At 59.9% G+C, this 17279-nt stretch overlaps 1 protein-coding gene across 1 annotated transcript; it reads left to right on the top strand.

Annotated features, from left to right (window-relative positions):
- The first annotated feature begins 678 nt into the window (after positions 1–678).
- DNMT1 (DNA methyltransferase 1) lies at positions 679–16000 on the top strand. Its single transcript, XM_090060334.1, has 34 exons — positions 679–834; positions 3524–3566; positions 3876–3983; positions 4070–4340; positions 4449–4521; positions 4742–4832; positions 4963–5003; positions 5284–5335; positions 5510–5593; positions 5696–5805; positions 6071–6189; positions 6545–6637; positions 6742–6893; positions 7130–7317; positions 7481–7670; positions 7894–7991; positions 8258–8405; positions 8624–8739; positions 9106–9307; positions 9639–9772; positions 10191–10364; positions 10634–10855; positions 11175–11367; positions 11595–11685; positions 12164–12298; positions 12376–12658; positions 13078–13219; positions 13443–13609; positions 13808–13985; positions 14103–14298; positions 14494–14657; positions 14911–15027; positions 15217–15307; positions 15568–16000. Exons 1-34 carry the CDS (start codon positions 680–682, stop codon positions 15603–15605), a joined length of 4659 nt encoding a protein of 1552 aa, XP_089916460.1. The 5' UTR covers position 679; the 3' UTR covers positions 15606–16000.
- The last annotated feature ends 1279 nt before the right edge of the window (positions 16001–17279 follow it).

Below are 17279 nucleotides of genomic sequence, written 5' to 3' on the forward strand. Positions count from 1 at the left end.
CCACTCCCTCCCTGTGGTACAGCCCTCCAGTTCCCCTTTCCCTGGGCGCACATGGTACATTCCAAACCCCGCCCCGAGGAGGTGAGAGCCGCCCAACTGTCAGCCCTTGGGCAGGGAGGCACTTGGTACGCGCTGTTTCCCCCTGGCGTGTGAGGTTGGTACGTCCCAACGGCAGTCCAAGCAGGTACGTTCCAAGTCTCCTTATAGACCTTTTGGGGACATGGTACAGCCCACCCCGTCCCTAGGAAGAGGATGGTACATCCCAACTGCTTTTCCCCTGGGCGCCCCCTTGTTCGCGACCCTCAGTGGAACGTTCTACCTTGCTTGGACACCCCAACCCCGGACCGTACCATCATCCCCTCCCCCCCCCTTTTGGGTCCTCGTAGTACCTCCTTCTCCCTATGAGAGTGGTCCCGCCCATCTGCCCCCCCCCACCCCGCGCGTGGAACAATCCGCCTTCCTTGGAGCCGCTTTCCCCCACCCGCATAGAACAGCTCCCCCCTCACGGCAGTGGTAGTGCGCTCTCCCCCCCACGCGTGGAACAGCCCTCCCCGTAATGGTATCGTCTGTCTCCCGCACGCGTGGAACAGCTCACCCCCCCCACCCGGTAGTGGTATCACCACCGCGCGTGGAACAGTTCCCCCCCGGCAGTGGTAGCGCCCGCCCCCCCGCGCGCCGGATGGTCGGCGCCGCCCCTCCCCCCGGCGCTGGTTTCCGCGCGAAATCGCCGTCCGCGCCCGGCCTCGGCTCCCGCGCCCCCGCCCCAAGCCCGATGCCGGCCCGGGCCGCCCCGCCGCCGCCCGCGCCCGCGCTGCCCGCCGCGCTCCGCCGCCGGTGAGTGCCGGGCCCCGGATCGGGACCTCCGCGCTCAGGACCCGGGCCTGGCCTCCCCCTGGGCCAGGGCTCCCTGCGCCCAGGATCGGGTCCCCCAGGGGCTGGACCCCCCGCCCTGACTCCTGCATCGTGCCCGCGGGGCCCGGACGCACCCCTAGGATCAGGCCCTTCCCTTCAGCAGGGTCACCTCTGCCCCGGGGTCACCCCCACCAGGCGCCTGGCCCCACGTGGTGCTCTGGGGCCGTGTTGGGGTGCGCCGGGCAGGGCGGCCTGGCTGACGGTGGGGTACAGTCCTGGCACGGGGGCATGTCCTGGAGCTGGGTGGTGGGGGGCAGCCTGGTCCTGATTGCTTTGAGCTGTGCCCCCTGCCCCCCCAGCCGTTTGGGACAGGAAGTGGTGCTGTGCCCCATCACCTGGCGGCAGGGCTGGGGGCGGGCAGCTGCAGCCACGCTGGATGGCCCCCCTGCTCCCGTCATCCTGGCATGAGCAGGGGCCAGACACGGCGCCATGGTTGCCCCCACCCACCAGGACCCTTCTCATGGGCACTCCCGCCAACTGCGCCTGTGATCGGCCCCCCAGCAGCCGCCTTTGTCTTGGTGCTGGGAAGCCCATGAAGCCTCTCACCCTGGCAGCCGGGCTACCTTGAGCCCCTCATTTCCCCAGGCTGCAGTGGGGGGAGGGGCAGGGGGCTGAGGACAGTCCCGGATGTCCCGTCCCCCCCTCCCCCAACACAAGGAGCTGGCCTCAGAGTTCAGCTCTACTTGGTCTGGAGTTAGGTCTGCGCCATCTCCCAGCCCAGAGGCCTGAATCCCGCAGCCGGGGCCATGCCAGGGACAGACTGGGGCCCTCTGCGTCTGGCCGCAGGGCAGGGCGAGCGCCAGCCCGGGTGGGCCGTCCAGCTGGCAAGGCTGGTGGTGGCAGCAGCGGCACCGGGAGCTGCACGTGGCGCGCGCTTCCTGTAAGGCTGCTTCGCCTCACTGCCATTGTCCAGCCGGCACCACTGAATGGGAGCAGCAGGGGCATCTCTGCTGCCTCCCCATGCCCGACCACGGAGCAACCCCCAGGCAGCCTTGGCGAGTCAGACCAGGGCTGCTGGGGCCCCATCACACCTCTTCCGGCCAGGTGCTCCTGCAGCCCTGGCACTGAGCACAGCCCCCGTCCTCCTCGGGTTCCCTGCATGGCTCCTTTCCTGGTGAAGGGGTGGGACATAGGACCTGCTGTCTCCCCCTGCCCCCCCCCCCCCCCCCCCCCACTAAGGCCAGGTGTTTGTGGTGGGCTGTGCTGCTCGGCCTATCTGCAGAGCTGCTGGCAGGACGGGCAGGGGCCGGGTGCAGGCGCAGTGGGGAGGCGCGGGAATGGGGAGCCCACGTGGCCTCAGTGGCTGCCGGCACACACCCGCTCCCTGTGGGCCATCTGCCAACTGGGCCCCTGGGTGGCCAGGCGAGGGCCCAGGGCGTCACCACTGTGCAGTGGAGGTGGTATCATGGGAGCCTTCCAAGGAGGGAATGCGGGAACTCATCTGAGGGCAGCAGGGAGTGCCATGGTGTCTGCGTGAGGAGAGATTGGGGCGCCGGCATCCCCGCTGCCGGGCCCGCCTGTGCCTGTGAGAGCAGTCGAGGCTCCTCCCCTTTGGCCTGTCCCTGCCAGCTCAGGTCAGGCTCTGCTGGGCAGGCCTAGTTCTCCACATGCGCTGGATGGACTGCACCACAGCATGGCAAGTGGCGCCTGGTCCTTTGCGCCCTCTTCTCTGCCAGACAGAGGTGCTCTGTGGCGCTCTCCCCTTACGGAGGCAAAGCCTGGGCAGGCCAGGGCCTGGGGCTTTTTCTGCCTTCACTCGCAGGAGCCTTGTGAGTTTGTGTGCCCCTGCAGCCACTGCCTAACCTCCCTGTTTGTCCCTGTGAGGCACAGCCGCAGCCTGTGACCTCATTATGGGTGCCCTTAGTGCCCATCCCTAGTACATAGGAGGGTTCTGTCCAGGCCCAGGCACTGCCACCAGCCTGTGCTCATCCTCGTGCTCCTTGCCCAGCCTTTGTTGCTGCTGCAGTGGGATCTCAGCCTCTCTGATGGCAGCCTCAGACTTGCAGGCCCTTGGCCCTGACCATGGGGGTTTCCGGAGCTGCAGTAGGGTAGGAAGTGGCTGTTGTAGCCGGGAGCTGTCCTAGAGGGACCAAAAAGTCCCATGGTGTCACACTAGCTTGGCCTCTTCTGGCCAGGGCAACCCCCTCAGGAGGGATATGGGCCAAAGTTCGTGCTTTAAATGAGTAAATGCTGTGGAAGCCGGAGCCCCCAGGCCATATTGCGGGTTTTCCTTTCGTGTCCAAGAGTGGGACCTGGGGTTTCCACAAAGAAGCCCAGTCTTCGTGCTTGTCACCCTGGCTTGTTTACAGAACAGCACTTCCTGCATCTCCCAGGTGATCAGGACCCATCATGCAGTTGGAAGCAGCCTCAGTCCTGTTTTCTATGAGTCTCCAGTGGGACTTAGGAGCTCCCCATGTGGCATCAGTCCAGTCTGGGCTGCCGGCACTGGCAGGGCGCCGGCCTCTGTGGGAGGTGTACCCTATCCCTTTTCCTGCTAGTGTGCCTGGGAAATCTGCCCTGGTACTTCCAGTGGGTTTGCAGAGAAGCATGAGGTTGTTACCTGAGGGAGTGAAACACCTGGGTACATGACAGCAGCTTATCCATCTTGCAGGCTTCAGGACCTGGAAAAGGATGAAGATGGCCTAAGCGAGAAGGTAGGGCTCTGCTGTCATCCTTATGCTTTCCTGCCTGATAGGAGCCTTGGTCCCATTCACACCTACTTCTGCAAATACCGCTACAAGCTGGCCTGAGATGCCATTGCATTCTCTGCAGGGGGTTTCAGTCCTGTGCTCACAACTGTTCTGTGCTACAAGCTGCTAGTCATGCAGCAACAGACAGGCAGGATGGGGATCATGGGGCATCCTATGACTTCCCTCAGGTGTCCCAGGAGACCTGTGGGGGGGCAGAGTTGACTGTGATCGCTCATTCCCAGCAAAGTGCTCTCCTTTTCTCTGTTCCTGCAGGAATGTGTGCGTGAGAAGTTGAGTCTGGTCCATGGCTTCTTGCAGGCAGATGTGCAGAACCAGCTGCATGACCTCAAGACCCAACTGCTCCAAAAGGAGCTCTCGGAGGTAGGCAGTAGCTGCGTGGCCACAGGGCATGGGTTGGGGAAGGTCTGGGACAGGTTGTGCTCAGTGCACCTTGCCTTGCTTTGCAGGAGGGCTACCTGGCCCTGGTGAAGGCCGTGCTGCGCCGGGAGCTTTCGGTAGGGAACGGGGACACTGTGGTGCTCGGCCAGAAGTCCAATGGGTGCTCAGAGAACGGCACTTATGGCAGTGATGAGGACTCTGAGCGGGCTGGCCCTGAGGGGGAGGAGGATGGTGCCATGGAGCTGGAGGAAGCCACAGCACCCTCCTCCTCCTCCTCCTTGGGGCCAGCAGCAAAGGCTCGTAAGGCACGAAGGAGCAAATCCAACGGCGAGAGCAAAAGTAACTCCTGAGCTGCCCTTGCCCCTGCCCCTACCCCTGCCCTCGCCCCTCTCCCCCATCACCCCACCTCCCCGCACGGTGCCAACGACACACCCTTTCCTTTGCCAGAGTCCCCCAGCAGTGCCAGGGTCACACGGAGCTCTGGCCGGCAGCCCACCATCCTGGCCATGTTTGCCAAAGGGTCAGTACATTGTTCGCACTCCATCTCCCTACGGAATATCCCTCCTCCCCCCAACTTTCCTTCCTTTTCCCCATATGGTTTTGCCTGGCTGCTCGGCGAGTTCATAGTACCTGTGAAGGTGGCTAATCTGGGTCCTGGCAGTATGGGGCTGCCTTCACCACATGACCAACTTTGCTAGAAGCCAACACACTCCAGCCCAGTCCTGCCTTTGCCCCTGCAGATCTAACAAGCGCAAGTCGGATGAGGTGAATGGAGAAGTGAAGCAGGAGATGAGCATGGAGCAGGAGGAGGAGGAGGAGTCAGATGAAAAGGTGCACAGGGCAAGGGCTTGATGAAGTTATGGCAGAGGGTGGTCAGACTGTGGTGGAGACAGAGCTTTGGGTTGACCAGGTTACTGTGGGGCCCCCCTGCCCTGACACTGCTTTCTCTCATCCTCTTCAGGAGCAGGATGAAAAAAGAGTTAAAATTGAAACCAAAGAAGGGTAAGAACAGCTGATGGCCCCCCAGCATCCAAGCACCTGGCTGGTTTCTGCACTTGTGTCCAGCCATTTTGGGCTCCATGCTGTGTGGCCCTGGACATGGGCACCTGGCTTTTACCACCTCTGGAAGCACAGCAGGAGTCTGGGCAGTGCCTGGGGCTGCCCATCCCTGCTGGACAGGGAGTGTGAGCACTAGCCCTCAGGTCTGGACCTGTGGGAACAACTTGGCTTGGTTGTGTTTGACCCCCCACCTTCTGTCCTTTCCCCTGTGTTTTGTGCCCAGGTCTGAGATAAAAGATGAAGTGACTCAGGTTAAAACACTGCCACCTGCTAGAGTAAGTAGGGGTGAATACACAGATTCTGTCTGTGCAGAGTGTGAGGGTTTGGGGTGACTGGTCCCCTGGGGAGGGTGGTGCTGGCCTGGCATGGCCTGGAATGGTGGGGGGAACTCACGTGTTAATGATGCTGAGGCCATTGACTCATGACATCTCGTGTTGTCTCCCTGGCAGACCACACCCCCCAAGTGTGTTGATTGTCGGCAGTATCTAGATGACCCCGATCTCAAGTTCTTCCAGGGGGATCCTGCTGATGCAGTAAGAACCTTGTGGCTCATTGGGTGGGCTCAAGCTTGTGGCCATGGGGCTGGGAGCTGAAGCTAAAAGTGGCATGTGCATGCCTCCCTCCTTCTCTTACAGCTGGAGGAGCCAGAGATGCTGACGGATGAGCGCTTGTCCATCTTTGATGCCAACGAGGATGGGTTTGAAAGTTATGAGGATCTGCCCCAGCACAAAGTCACCTCCTTCAGGTAAGCCCTGTCCAAGTGCTGAGTTATGGCTGACGGATGCTGCATGTCCATGGAAGCAGCACCCATGGGTGTTGGGCATCAGTCCTCTCTGCCTTAGCTGGGGAAGCACATGGTGGTTCTAGGCTGGCCTAGGATGGGTCAGGACAGGTCTTGGGCTGGGGGATGGTTGGGGTCTGGCATGGAGACATTGTTGGCTGTAACATGGTTGGAGCATTGGATTGGGGTGCTATGGGAAAACAGCCTGTTCTCTTGCCATCCAACACAGTGTCTATGATAAGAAAGGGCATTTATGCCCGTTCGACACGGGGTTGATTGAGCGCAACATCGAGCTGTATTTCAGCGGCGTTGTGAAGCCCATCTATGACGACAACCCCTGCCTGGACGGTGAGCACCCTTCATGGGACGCCCCTGCGCATGCATCTCTGGGGTCCAACCAGAGCCTTCGGGCCTTCATGGCTGCATCCCATTAGCCTGGGCTCCTGGCAGGGAGGGTGGTACTACCTTTGGAGCAGTTTGTGGAGGCTGAGATGGGGCAGTCTCTAAAGTAGTGGGGCTCTGGCTGGGCTAGCATTTGTGGCACACAGACCTGCGCTGAGTGTTGGCTGCTCTCTGAATGGCTGCAGTCAGAATTGGCTCAGGGCCTCTGATCCCTCAGTCCTCCTGCTCCCTGGTGCCAGTGGGACAGGGGACACAGAGGATCCCTTCCCTGCTTACCAAGGCTCCCCATTCCCCTCTGCAGGTGGCGTGAGAGCCAAGAAGTTGGGCCCCATCAATGCCTGGTGGATCACGGGCTTCGACGGAGGAGAGAAGGCTTTGATCGGCTTCACAACAGGTAGGTGTGTGAGGAGCTAGCCAGTGAGGCCTGCCCTTTGCCCCTGGCACTGCGGCCAGCCCACGGGCCATCACTGATGCCCTGCATACTCTCCCTGTGCTCAGCCTTTGCGGACTATATCCTGATGGAACCCAGTGAGGAGTATGCACCCACCTTCGCCCTGATGCAGGAGAAGATCTACATGAGCAAGATTGTGGTGGAGTTCCTGCAGAACAACCCTGATGTCAGTTATGAGGACCTGCTCAACAAGATTGAGGTGTGGCCCTGGCCTTCGCCAGCCCCCTTGCACCAAACTACCCAGCCCTTCCCACTCTTGCCCTTCTGCCACTGGAGCAGGGTTTGGCCTCAGGGAACAGACTTTTAGCCCAAGCATGTCATCACTCATGGTGGTCATGGACCAAGCCAGGGGTAGGAGGGGAGTTGGGGGCCTCAGGTCTCCAGCTGCAAGGTAGCCAGTGATGCTCCCCCCACCTCCTTCCTATGTCCCTGCAGACCACGGTGCCCCCCGCTGGGTTGAACTTCAACCGCTTCACGGAGGACTCGCTGCTGCGGCACGCGCAGTTTGTGGTGGAGCAGGTGGAAAGCTACGATGAGGCAGGGGACAGTGATGAGCCGCCTGTCCTTATCACGCCCTGTATGAGGGACCTTATCAAGCTGGCTGGGGTCACGCTGGGGAAGAGGTGGGATATAGCTGGGGAGAAACTGAGGTGTGGGGGCTGGGGCGTCCCTGTGCTGTGCAACGAACGGAACCCTTCACTGTCATCCTGTGAGCTGGGGTCAGGAGCAGGAGCTGAAACCCCCTCCTGCCCCAGTTGCTGTCCCTGACCTAGCTTTTGGTGGCAGGCGGGCTGCGCGGAGGCAGGCCATCCGGCACCCCACCAAGATTGACAGAGACAAGGGTCCTACCAAGGCCACCACCACCAAGCTGGTCTACCTCATCTTCGACACCTTCTTCTCGGAGCAGATTGAGAAGAACGAGAAGGAGGACGACAAGGAGAATGCCATGAAGCGCCGACGCTGCGGCGTCTGTGAGGTACCGGGCTGGGGCCACAGTAAGGCACCTTTCTTTTCCCCCCAGAGCTGGGACCCAGTCACCTGGCAAAGATAGAGACCCAGTGCCACTCTGGGCTTTGTGCCACATGTGAGCTGTTCCCTGTCCAGAGCTGCAGGTTCCCCAGGCCCCTCTGGCCCCAACTGTCTCCTTTGCTGCCAGCATGATCCCACAGCCCCCTACTCAGCCACCCCCTTCTCCCCAGGTCTGCCAGCAGCCGGAGTGTGGGAAGTGCAAGGCATGCCAGAACATGGTGAAATTTGGTGGGAGTGGGCGGAGCAAGCAGGCCTGCCTGCAGCGGAGGTGAGCAGAGCCTGGGGCAGGGTAGGGGGATGGGAGAGTTCAGGACTCCTTGGGCCTACGGGCTTGGGCTTGGTCTGCCTGGGAGCAGGCAGCTAGGATCCAGCTGAGCACCTTGGTCCCATGCAGCCAGCTCCAGTAGCTGCTGGGGAGGGTGGAAGAGGCAAGCTCAGCTGTGTCCTGGGGATGAGGGAGTGGGAGGGCTGCTTCTGGGCAGAGGTAGGAGGGTTCCTCATTGTGGGTCACTGGCTGTCCTGCTGCCCTGCCAGGTGCCCCAACCTGGCTGTGCGGGAGGCTGATGAAGACGAAGAGGTGGATGACAACATACCTGAGATGCCATCGCCCAAGAAGATGCTACAGGGCAGGAAGAAGAAACAGAACAAGAGCCGCATCTCCTGGGTGGGGGAGCCCATCAAGGTGAGAGGAAGGGGGCGGGAGGGCTGGCCCCTGCCTTTCTGCTGCCATGGGGCTTATGGGGTGGTACCTCAGTATGGTGATGATATCTGCAGCAATGTGACTGCAGCACTGGGTCCCATCTGTGGTTGGGGGTGGCACCGCTGAGGGCTGGGACCATGGTGGCCATAAGCATGTACTGGTTGCTCTGGCATCTTCTGACTTTGACCCTTTGCCTGCAGAGTGACGCCAAGAAGGACTATTACCAGAAGGTGTGCATTGACTCGGAGACCCTGGAGGTGGGCGACTGCGTCTCCGTGAGCCCTGACGACCCCACCAAGCCCCTGTACCTTGCCAGGTCTGTCAGGGCCAGGCTGAGGGAGGGGCCTGGGTGGCATCAGGGCAACCTATGGGTCTCCTGTCCATGGGGTGGAGTGGGCTCCCCTTCTCCCAGAGGCCTTGGACTGGCTCCAGGCCTGTTATGCTGAACGTGGCATGTACCTTCAGGGAGTGCACTGAAGGTCTTGTCCTGGATGGTCCAGAGCAAGTGGGCACAGGGGAAGTGAGCAGCTCACAGTCTTCCAGTCGGGCAGCATCACCTCCCCTGTGCTGCCTCTTGCCCCAGGGTCTCTGAGCTTCATGAGGGTGCCTGGGCCCTTCCCTCTTCTTGATAGTATCGAGATGGCACTAACTTGGCCCCTGCACCTCCCCCCGCCCCCTGCAGGGTGACGGCACTGTGGGAGGACAGCAGTGGGCAGATGTTCCATGCCCACTGGTTCTGCCGAGGCAGTGATACTGTACTGGGGGCGACCTCGGACCCACTGGAGCTCTTCCTGGTAGACGAGTGTGAGGACATGCAGCTCTCCTACATCCATGGCAAAGTGAACGTCATCTACAAGCAACCCTCGGAAAACTGGGCCAGGGAGGTGGGCATGGCACCCTCTGCTCCGGGTTGGGGAAGGGTCTGCTTTGGAGGGAGATGGGCTGGCTGAGCTCATGTCCTGGTGCTTTGAGCCCCCGAGAGGTAAGGGAAAGGATCCAAGAGTCACTTGCTCCAAGCCTCCCAGCAGAGCTGGGGTTAAAGAAGCCAGGAATCCAGTGTCCCACTGCACTTGCCAGTCCCCTGACTCTTGCTTTAATGAATGGTATAAAACCTAAGTAGTGGCCAGTTGCTGCTGAGGACCTCTGAAAGGGTTCCCTGATGCCACCATTTGGGGCAAAAGCTGGCAGGTCCCATGATCCTGCATGTCCCTGCAGGGGGGGCTGGACGTGCAGATCAAGATGGTGGAAGATGACGGCAGAACCTACTTCTACCAGATGTGGTACGACCAGGAGTACTCACGGTTTGAGTCCCCGCCCAAGACCCAGCCCTCTGAAGACAACAAGTACAAGTGAGGGCACAGAGTGGGGTGGAGCAGCTGGTAGGGGTGGCTGGGAGCCAGCTGGAACCCAGAGGCCTCTCCAGGGAGGTTGACATGAAGCCATGAGTCACCCAAGTCCCCTGGCACTGCCATCACGCATGTGTGTTGCTCAGCTTCAAGATGGCACCACAGTAGGCTCTGTGTGGGCGTGGAGCCCTGGCCCTGTTGGCCGTGTGCCTGTGGTTTCCTAGTGGGGCTGCCTGGGTGATTTGAGCACAGTGGTGGCGTAGCCTATGTTGTGTTGGGAGCTGTGCTTGCAGAAGGCAGTTGCTTCCAGGAACAAGCCCCAGACTCCTTCCACCCCTCAGTCTGCCCATGGCATCCTCTTTCCCCACTCTTCTGCCTGGTCCTGTCCTCTCCCGCTCAGCCTGTGGCCTCTGTCCACCAGATTCTGCATGAGCTGCACACGGCTGGATGAGGTACGTCAAAAGGAGATCCCCCGGATAGCTGAGCCCCAGGAGGAGCTGGATGGGAAGGTGTTCTATGGTCTAGCCAGCAAGAATGGCGTACAATACCGTGTGGGTGATGGCGTCTACCTGTTGCCTGATGCCTTCTCCTTCAGGTGGGTGACCTGGGATAGGAGTAGGGGCTAAGCAGGGCAGGACTTCCTGTGCAGCAGCCCATGAAGTAGCCCATAAGAGAACCAGGTGTAAGCCCCAAACCAAGTCAGGTTGGCTGGGTTAGGCAGGAGAGGAAAGATGTGTACAGGCATGTGCATAGTGGGGGTCTACATAAGTCTGTCCCTTGGGTCAGGTGGGACAGCAGCCAGGTCTCCCCCACCCTAGGCCAGGGGTGCTGAACTCTGGCTCTGCTCCCCTTCCCCCAACCCAGTATGAAGCCAGCCAGCCCAGCCAAACGCTCCAAAAAAGAGGCAGTGGATGAGGAGCTGTACCCAGAGCATTACCGCAAGTACTCAGAATACATCAAGGGCAGCAACCAGGACGCGCCCGAACCCTTCCGCGTGGGCCGCGTCAAGGAGATCTTCTGTCACATGCGAAGCAACGGCAAGCCCAATGAAGCAGATATCAAGCTGCGCCTCTACAAGTTCTACAGGTGAGTGGGCTCGGGGGTCAGACAGGAGCTGTAGAGGACCCCGTGGGGAGCCAAGGCCGCCTCCGGCATGCCCAGGAGCAGAGGCCATGTGCCATACAGGTGAATATTGGCCTTGGTTTAATTCATACTGGGGGGACATGGCCAAGCTTTTCTCTGACTTGCTCCCTGCTGGCTTAAATCCACCACGGGCAGGAAAGCCAAGCTCTCCTCCAAGGAGCCTAGCCAGGGGAAAGGTGGAAGCACAGCCGTGGTGTGAGGGGTATGGTCCTTCCCCCAGTCATCCTCCCTACCATCTTGGGCTAATACGCGCTCCCTGCAGGCCCGAAAACACCCACAAGTCCATGAAGGCCAGCTACCACTCGGACATTAATCTGCTGTACTGGAGTGATGAGGAAGCCACAGTGGACTTCCGGGCAGTGCAGGGACGCTGCACTGTGGTATATGGGGAGGACTTGACCGAGAGCATCCAGGACTATTCAGCCAATGGCCTTGACCGCTTTTACTTTCTAGAGGTAATGTGCAGTGCTCTGTGGTGCTCGGGTCCAGGGACCATCACCGCTGGGGCTGTGGGAGAGCAGCGGCTCAGTGTTATGCAGGGGCTGCCCTGAGCCTTGGGCCCTGCCACCTCGTTCAGGGTTTGGAAGCTTTGGTACCTATGAGCACCACATCCCAGCCGTGACTCTGAGGGGCAGATGGTGCCAACCAGGCGAGTGCAGCTCTGGCCCCTACTTTCCTCCAGGCTTACAACGCGAAGACCAAGAGTTTTGAGGACCCCCCGAACCATGCCCGCAGCTCCGGGAACAAGGGCAAGGGGAAAGGGAAAGGCAAAGGTAGTTTCATGTTGTGGCTGCTCCGGGCTGTCCTGCTTCGTGGTCACAGCTGCCCCTGGCCTCTGCAGGGAATTTTGGGGGATGGGATGGAGCATTGGACTTGCCTGGGTGGATTTGAGTGAAGGCTTGTACCAGGAGCCGCAGCATTTCCTAGGAGCCTGGGACCAAACTTGCTCCTCCAGGCAGGAAGCAGCTTCCCTCAGCAACCCTGTGAGGGGCTAGCAAATCCCCATCGCAGCCCAGGCCCCTGATGCTGGTGCCTTCCCCAGGTGTTGGCATCTGCTAGGCCCCCATTCATGCTGGTGACTCTGCCCTCCCTTACCAGCATCCTCTTTGCTGGAGGTCAGCCAGGCAGGGAAAGGGCCTGAGTCCAGGTGGCTTTGGGACTGGAGATGAGATGAAGAGGCTGAGAGGTCCTTGGGTGAAGTGTGGGGTTGGAGGTCCACCTTTTCTGAGAGTTTCTTCCCTCCCCTTGCAGGTAAAGGCAAAGGCAAGTCACCATCAGCCTCAGAGCAGAGTGAGCAGGAGCCAGCTGAGGCAAAGCTGCCCAAGCTGCGCACCCTCGATGTCTTCTCTGGCTGTGGGGGCCTCTCTGAGGGCTTCCACCAAGCGGGTGAGTGGTGGAGGACTGGGAGTGGCGGGAGGAGTCTCTGCACATCCCACCCAGCCTGACCTCCGTGCTGCCTCCAGGAGCCTCAGAGACACTTTGGGCCATTGAGATGTGGGAGCCAGCAGCCCAGGCCTTCCGCCTGAACAATCCGGGCAGCACAGTATTCACGGAGGACTGCAATGTGTTGCTGAAGCTGGTGATGGCCGGCGAGAAGACCAACACTCTGGGCCAGAAGCTGCCACAGAAAGGCGATGTGGAGCTGCTGTGTGGTGGTCCCCCCTGCCAGGGCTTCAGTGGCATGAATCGCTTCAACTCCCGCACCTACTCCAAGTTCAAGAATTCCCTTGTTGTCTCCTTCCTCAGGTGGGGGGCACTGGGGCTCTCCTGGGGTGAGGTGGATGGGAGGAAGGAGTCTCTTAGCTCTAGCTTGAGAGAGGCTGGAAGGGGACAGATGTAGCATGTCCCTGGCAGTCCCAGCACAGCTGCCAGCAGTGCATTGGAGTCTACAGCACGGGAAGGTCCATGTGGCATGAGAGCTTGGCCTGGGGAGAGCCCCATGGCCCTAGCCCCTGCACACTGCACCCATGGCCTAGCACTGCACTGGGGCCTCCTGTATCGCAGCCAAGTTGGACTCCTTAGTGTTGCAAAGGTCTCTGGCACTGTGTGAGCCTAGAGGTGCTTGTGGGGTGGCAGGGTGTGGGGGCAGGTGATGCCACTCACCGGTCATGGGTCCCGGGCCAGTCTCCCTGCTGGACTGTCCCTGCTCCCACCTGTCCCTACAGCTACTGCGACTACTACCGGCCCCGCTTCTTCCTGCTGGAGAACGTGCGCAACTTCGTCTCCTTCAAGCGCTCCATGGTGCTCAAGCTCACGCTACGCTGCCTCGTGCGCATGGGCTACCAGTGCACCTTTGGCGTACTGCAGGTAGAAGTCTGGGGCCTGAGCAGCACTGGCAGGGCTCCATGAGGCTGCCCTGGGTGGAGGTTCTGTTGGGCTTGAGGCCCTTCTGCTTGGGGCCTAGGCTTGGGTGGAGATGTTGTGTCAGCTCAGGCATTTGCTTCCCTGGGGGGGTGAGTGGGTGTGATGTGTAGGGGTGGAAGAGCCCAGTGCCCTGCTGGAGTTGGCTCTGGATGCCCCCTCCCCACAGGCCGGCCAGTATGGCGTGGCCCAGACGCGTCGGAGAGCCATTGTCTTGGCTGCAGCCCCTGGAGAGAAGCTGCCCATGTTCCCTGAGCCACTGCACGTGTTTGCGCCCCGTGCCTGCCAGCTCAGTGTTGTGGTGGATGACAAGAAGTTTGTGAGCAATATCACCAGGTGAATGTGGGTGGCCATGGGGTCGGGTAGAGTGGGATGGGGCCCACGGAACCAGTGCAGATGCTTCCAATTTCCCTGGGTATCCGGGGAAGGGCATGGCAGGTCCATAGCATAGCACCTTCCCCAAGTCAGAGTTGGGCTGAGGGCAGCTAGGCTGTGACTGGCTGCCTGACTGGCCCCTCAACCCCTCTGCTGCAGGACGTACTCTGGCCCCTTCCGCACCATCACAGTCCGGGACACCATGTCTGACCTGCCCGAGATCAGGAACGGGGCTTCAGCACTAGAGATCTCATACAATGGGGAGCCCCAGTCCTGGTTCCAGCGGCAGATCCGGGGCTCTCAATATCAGCCCATCCTCAGGGACCACATCTGCAAGGTGAGGACTTTTTGGGTAGCTGTGGTTGTGGGGCAGTGCCTGGGGGTCACTCAGACCAGAAGCCCTGTCTGGGATGGTGCTGGGCAGCTAGTGTCAGGCTCACGCTTGCTGCTGCAGGACATGAGTGCACTGGTAGCGGCTCGGATGAGGCACATCCCCCTGGCGCCTGGCTCAGACTGGCGTGATCTGCCCAACATCGAGGTACGGCTGTCGGATGGCACCAGCACCCGCAAGCTGCGTTACACGCACCATGAGAGGAAGAATGGGCGCAGCAGCACCGGCGCACTGCGTGGTGTCTGCTCCTGTGCTGAAGGTACTGGGGGTGTGCAAAAGGTAGACCGGGCTCTGGTACCATGCCCATCTTGGTTTAGGGGCAGGCGCAGGAGGCCTATCTTGGCTTAGAGGCTGCTTGGCAGGGACAAGGGCTACTCCCTGGTTTTCTGCAGGTGCCTGTGCCCTCTGCCGTAGGCAGCCCAACCCAAGTACGTGCTGTTTTTCACCCTCCCAGGGAAGCCTTGTGACTCTGCGGACCGGCAGTTCAACACGCTCATCCCTTGGTGTCTGCCCCACACGGGCAACAGGCACAATCACTGGGCTGGGCTGTACGGGCGCCTGGAGTGGGATGGCTTCTTCAGCACCACTGTCACCAACCCCGAACCCATGGGCAAGCAGGTGCGTGTGGTGGTACCTGGGCAAGCAGGGGTGGGAGAGACTGGGATGTAGTCCCTGTGGGGCTGAGAATTGCCCTTCCATGGCCCACAAATGCAGCAGGAGGCCTCCAGTCCTTGGCCCTTGCCCTGGGGTGACCACAGGGCAATTTGCACTTGGGCAGGTGCTGCCGGGCGAGGTGGAGTGCCTCTCCTCCACAGCCCTGACTCCAGGGCCGCCTGCCTTGTGGCTAACCCCATCTCCCATCCCCCCACAGGGCCGTGTCCTACACCCTGAGCAGCACCGCGTGGTGAGCGTGCGGGAGTGTGCACGGTCCCAGGGCTTTCCTGACACCTATAGACTGTTCGGGAACATCCTTGACAAGCACAGACAGGTGCGTGCCTCAGATTCTTGCTCCCCATGGTGCTGTGCCCCTGCCCCCTGTAAAGGTTGTCAGGGACACAGTTGATGAGTGGCCACTGACACTATGACAGCTGAGCTGCTGCTGCTTGCAGCTCTGGTGCCTGAGGCTGCTGCAAGGCAGGGTGTGGGTGAGCTCAGAGTCCCCCATTCCTTTTTACAGGTTGGTAATGCAGTGCCTCCACCACTAGCCAAGGCCATCGGGCTAGAGATCAAGATGTGCCGGTTGGCCAAGATGAAAGAGGAAACCATGGGTACATGGAGCACTGGGTTGAGGGGGGACATGCCTGGGCTTGGGTGGGTGGCCATAAAACTTTGCAGCTACTGTCCATGTTCTCTGAGGGCAGGGCTGCAGCTTCCAGGTCTGCCCACAAAATTACAAGTCCCTTTGAAAAGTCTTTCTTCTGATCTGGGCCTGAGGGGTAGTGGGGCTGGCTGGCACCAGAGCCATTCCCTGGTGGTAGCCATGCCCAGGCCTCACCTGCTCCCTTACTGGCCTGACCTCTCTCCACAGAGAGCAGCAAAGTGGAGAAGATGGAAGTTGCGGACTGACACGTTGTCCTCCCATCTCCTTCTCCAGCTCCAGGACTCCCAAACATGCACTGATTTTTGTTTCGTTTTGTTCTGTTCCTTGTTTTGGTTCGCCATGCTGAGTCTGTTGTTCAGCTGTACCCGTGAGCAGTGTTCGTCTCCCCGGCCGAGCTCAAGGGCTGTCTGTGACGGTCGCGTTCTCAACTAATCATCATTTTAGTGATCAGCTGTGCAGTGCCCCCCTCTTCCCCTCCCCCCCCCAACGCCGCCTCCTGTGCATTCTGGATTTAAAGGATGATGTTTTTATTATGCCTTGTATTGAAAATAATCGACCACTTTATACAAGTGGAAATTAATACTTTATGTAGTTTTTATATGTTGTAATATTTCTTCAAATAAATCTCTCCTATAAATTACATGCTGGGGCAAGCTCTCTCTTTTTCCCTTTCCTCCCCCTGCTTCTCTCAGCATCTCCCAGCTCTGTGGAGGAGGCTGGGGCCTGGCACCAAGTGGGGGGACAAAGCTGGCTCCAGGCTGCACTGCTGAAGACAGCTTCTAGGCTGCAACCTCCTTTCTGGCCGTATTGGGTGCCATGGAGCTGCTAGCAGGAGGGATGTTCCTCCAGCTCTTGCAGGATGCAGGGCAAAACCACCCCCAAGTCTCTATAAGAACATAACTGCCATCTACGGAGTCAGACCACAGGTCCATCTTGTCCAGTATCCTGTCATACAGCAAGCAAAGGCTACAAGGTGGGGGGTGAGCAGGTCTGACCAGGGTCTTTTTCCACTGTTCCTTTCTTGTAGCCTCCAGCATTTAAGATTCAGGAAGGTCTGATTCAGAGGCTGTGCCAGTTGCTCCTGGGTTCAATAGTAATGGATGCCCCTCTCCTCCAAGAATGTGTCGTCCTTTTGTGAAGCTCAGCTAAACTGTCAGCTTCTGCTGCATGTGGTGGTAACAAGTCCCACCCTTTCATGACCTGGTGGGTAGAAAAGTACTCATTAGTTTTAAATTTGCAAGTAGCTCGTTTCACACTGTGACCCCTTGTTTTTGTCTGCTGAAGACGATCCCTGTACACCCCCTCCCAAATGTCTCTCTTCTGAACTGAGCAGGTCTAGGCTCCTTACTCTGTCCTCACAAAGAAGCCCCTCCAGACCTCTCCTCATCCTTGCTGCCTTTCTCTGGACAACCTCTAGTCTATCTTGTATTTGAGGTGCTGGGACCAGAACTGAGTGCACCGTGAACTTACGCAGGGACCTGACGACACTTCCTGTTCTAGGCCTGATGCCCTTCTTCAGAACCCCTGGGAACCCCTTAAATAATCCTCTGCAGGGGTCGGGAGTTGCCTGCTCCTCGGGCTGGTTCCAGCTGTTGCCCCGGGCCTGGGGCCTGGCTCTAGCTCTGCCCTGGGCTGCAGTTGCCTCCTGAGGCCCCCAGTAGTCCGGGCTCCTGGTTTATGTTGGATGGGCCCTGAGCCTACCCCCATCCCCTTTAACCCTTTCGTGCCGTGGAAAATAACATCCACGTGGGCTGAAGCTGGGGCGGACCTGGCCTGGCCACGAGGCCTGCCAACGCGCTGTAGGGACAACTACAGCTCCCAGCGTGCAGCGTGGCCCGGGGCCGGTGCTACAGTTCCCAGCATGCATTGCGACCCCGGGGTCCGGCTTCTAGTAGGCGTAAGTTCCTTCCGGACTACAC

This window comes from Crocodylus siamensis, chromosome 8 (assembly GCF_052110815.1).
Source record: "Crocodylus siamensis isolate JL-2025a chromosome 8, ASM5211081v1, whole genome shotgun sequence".
Lineage (NCBI taxonomy): Eukaryota > Metazoa > Chordata > Crocodylia > Crocodylidae > Crocodylus > Crocodylus siamensis.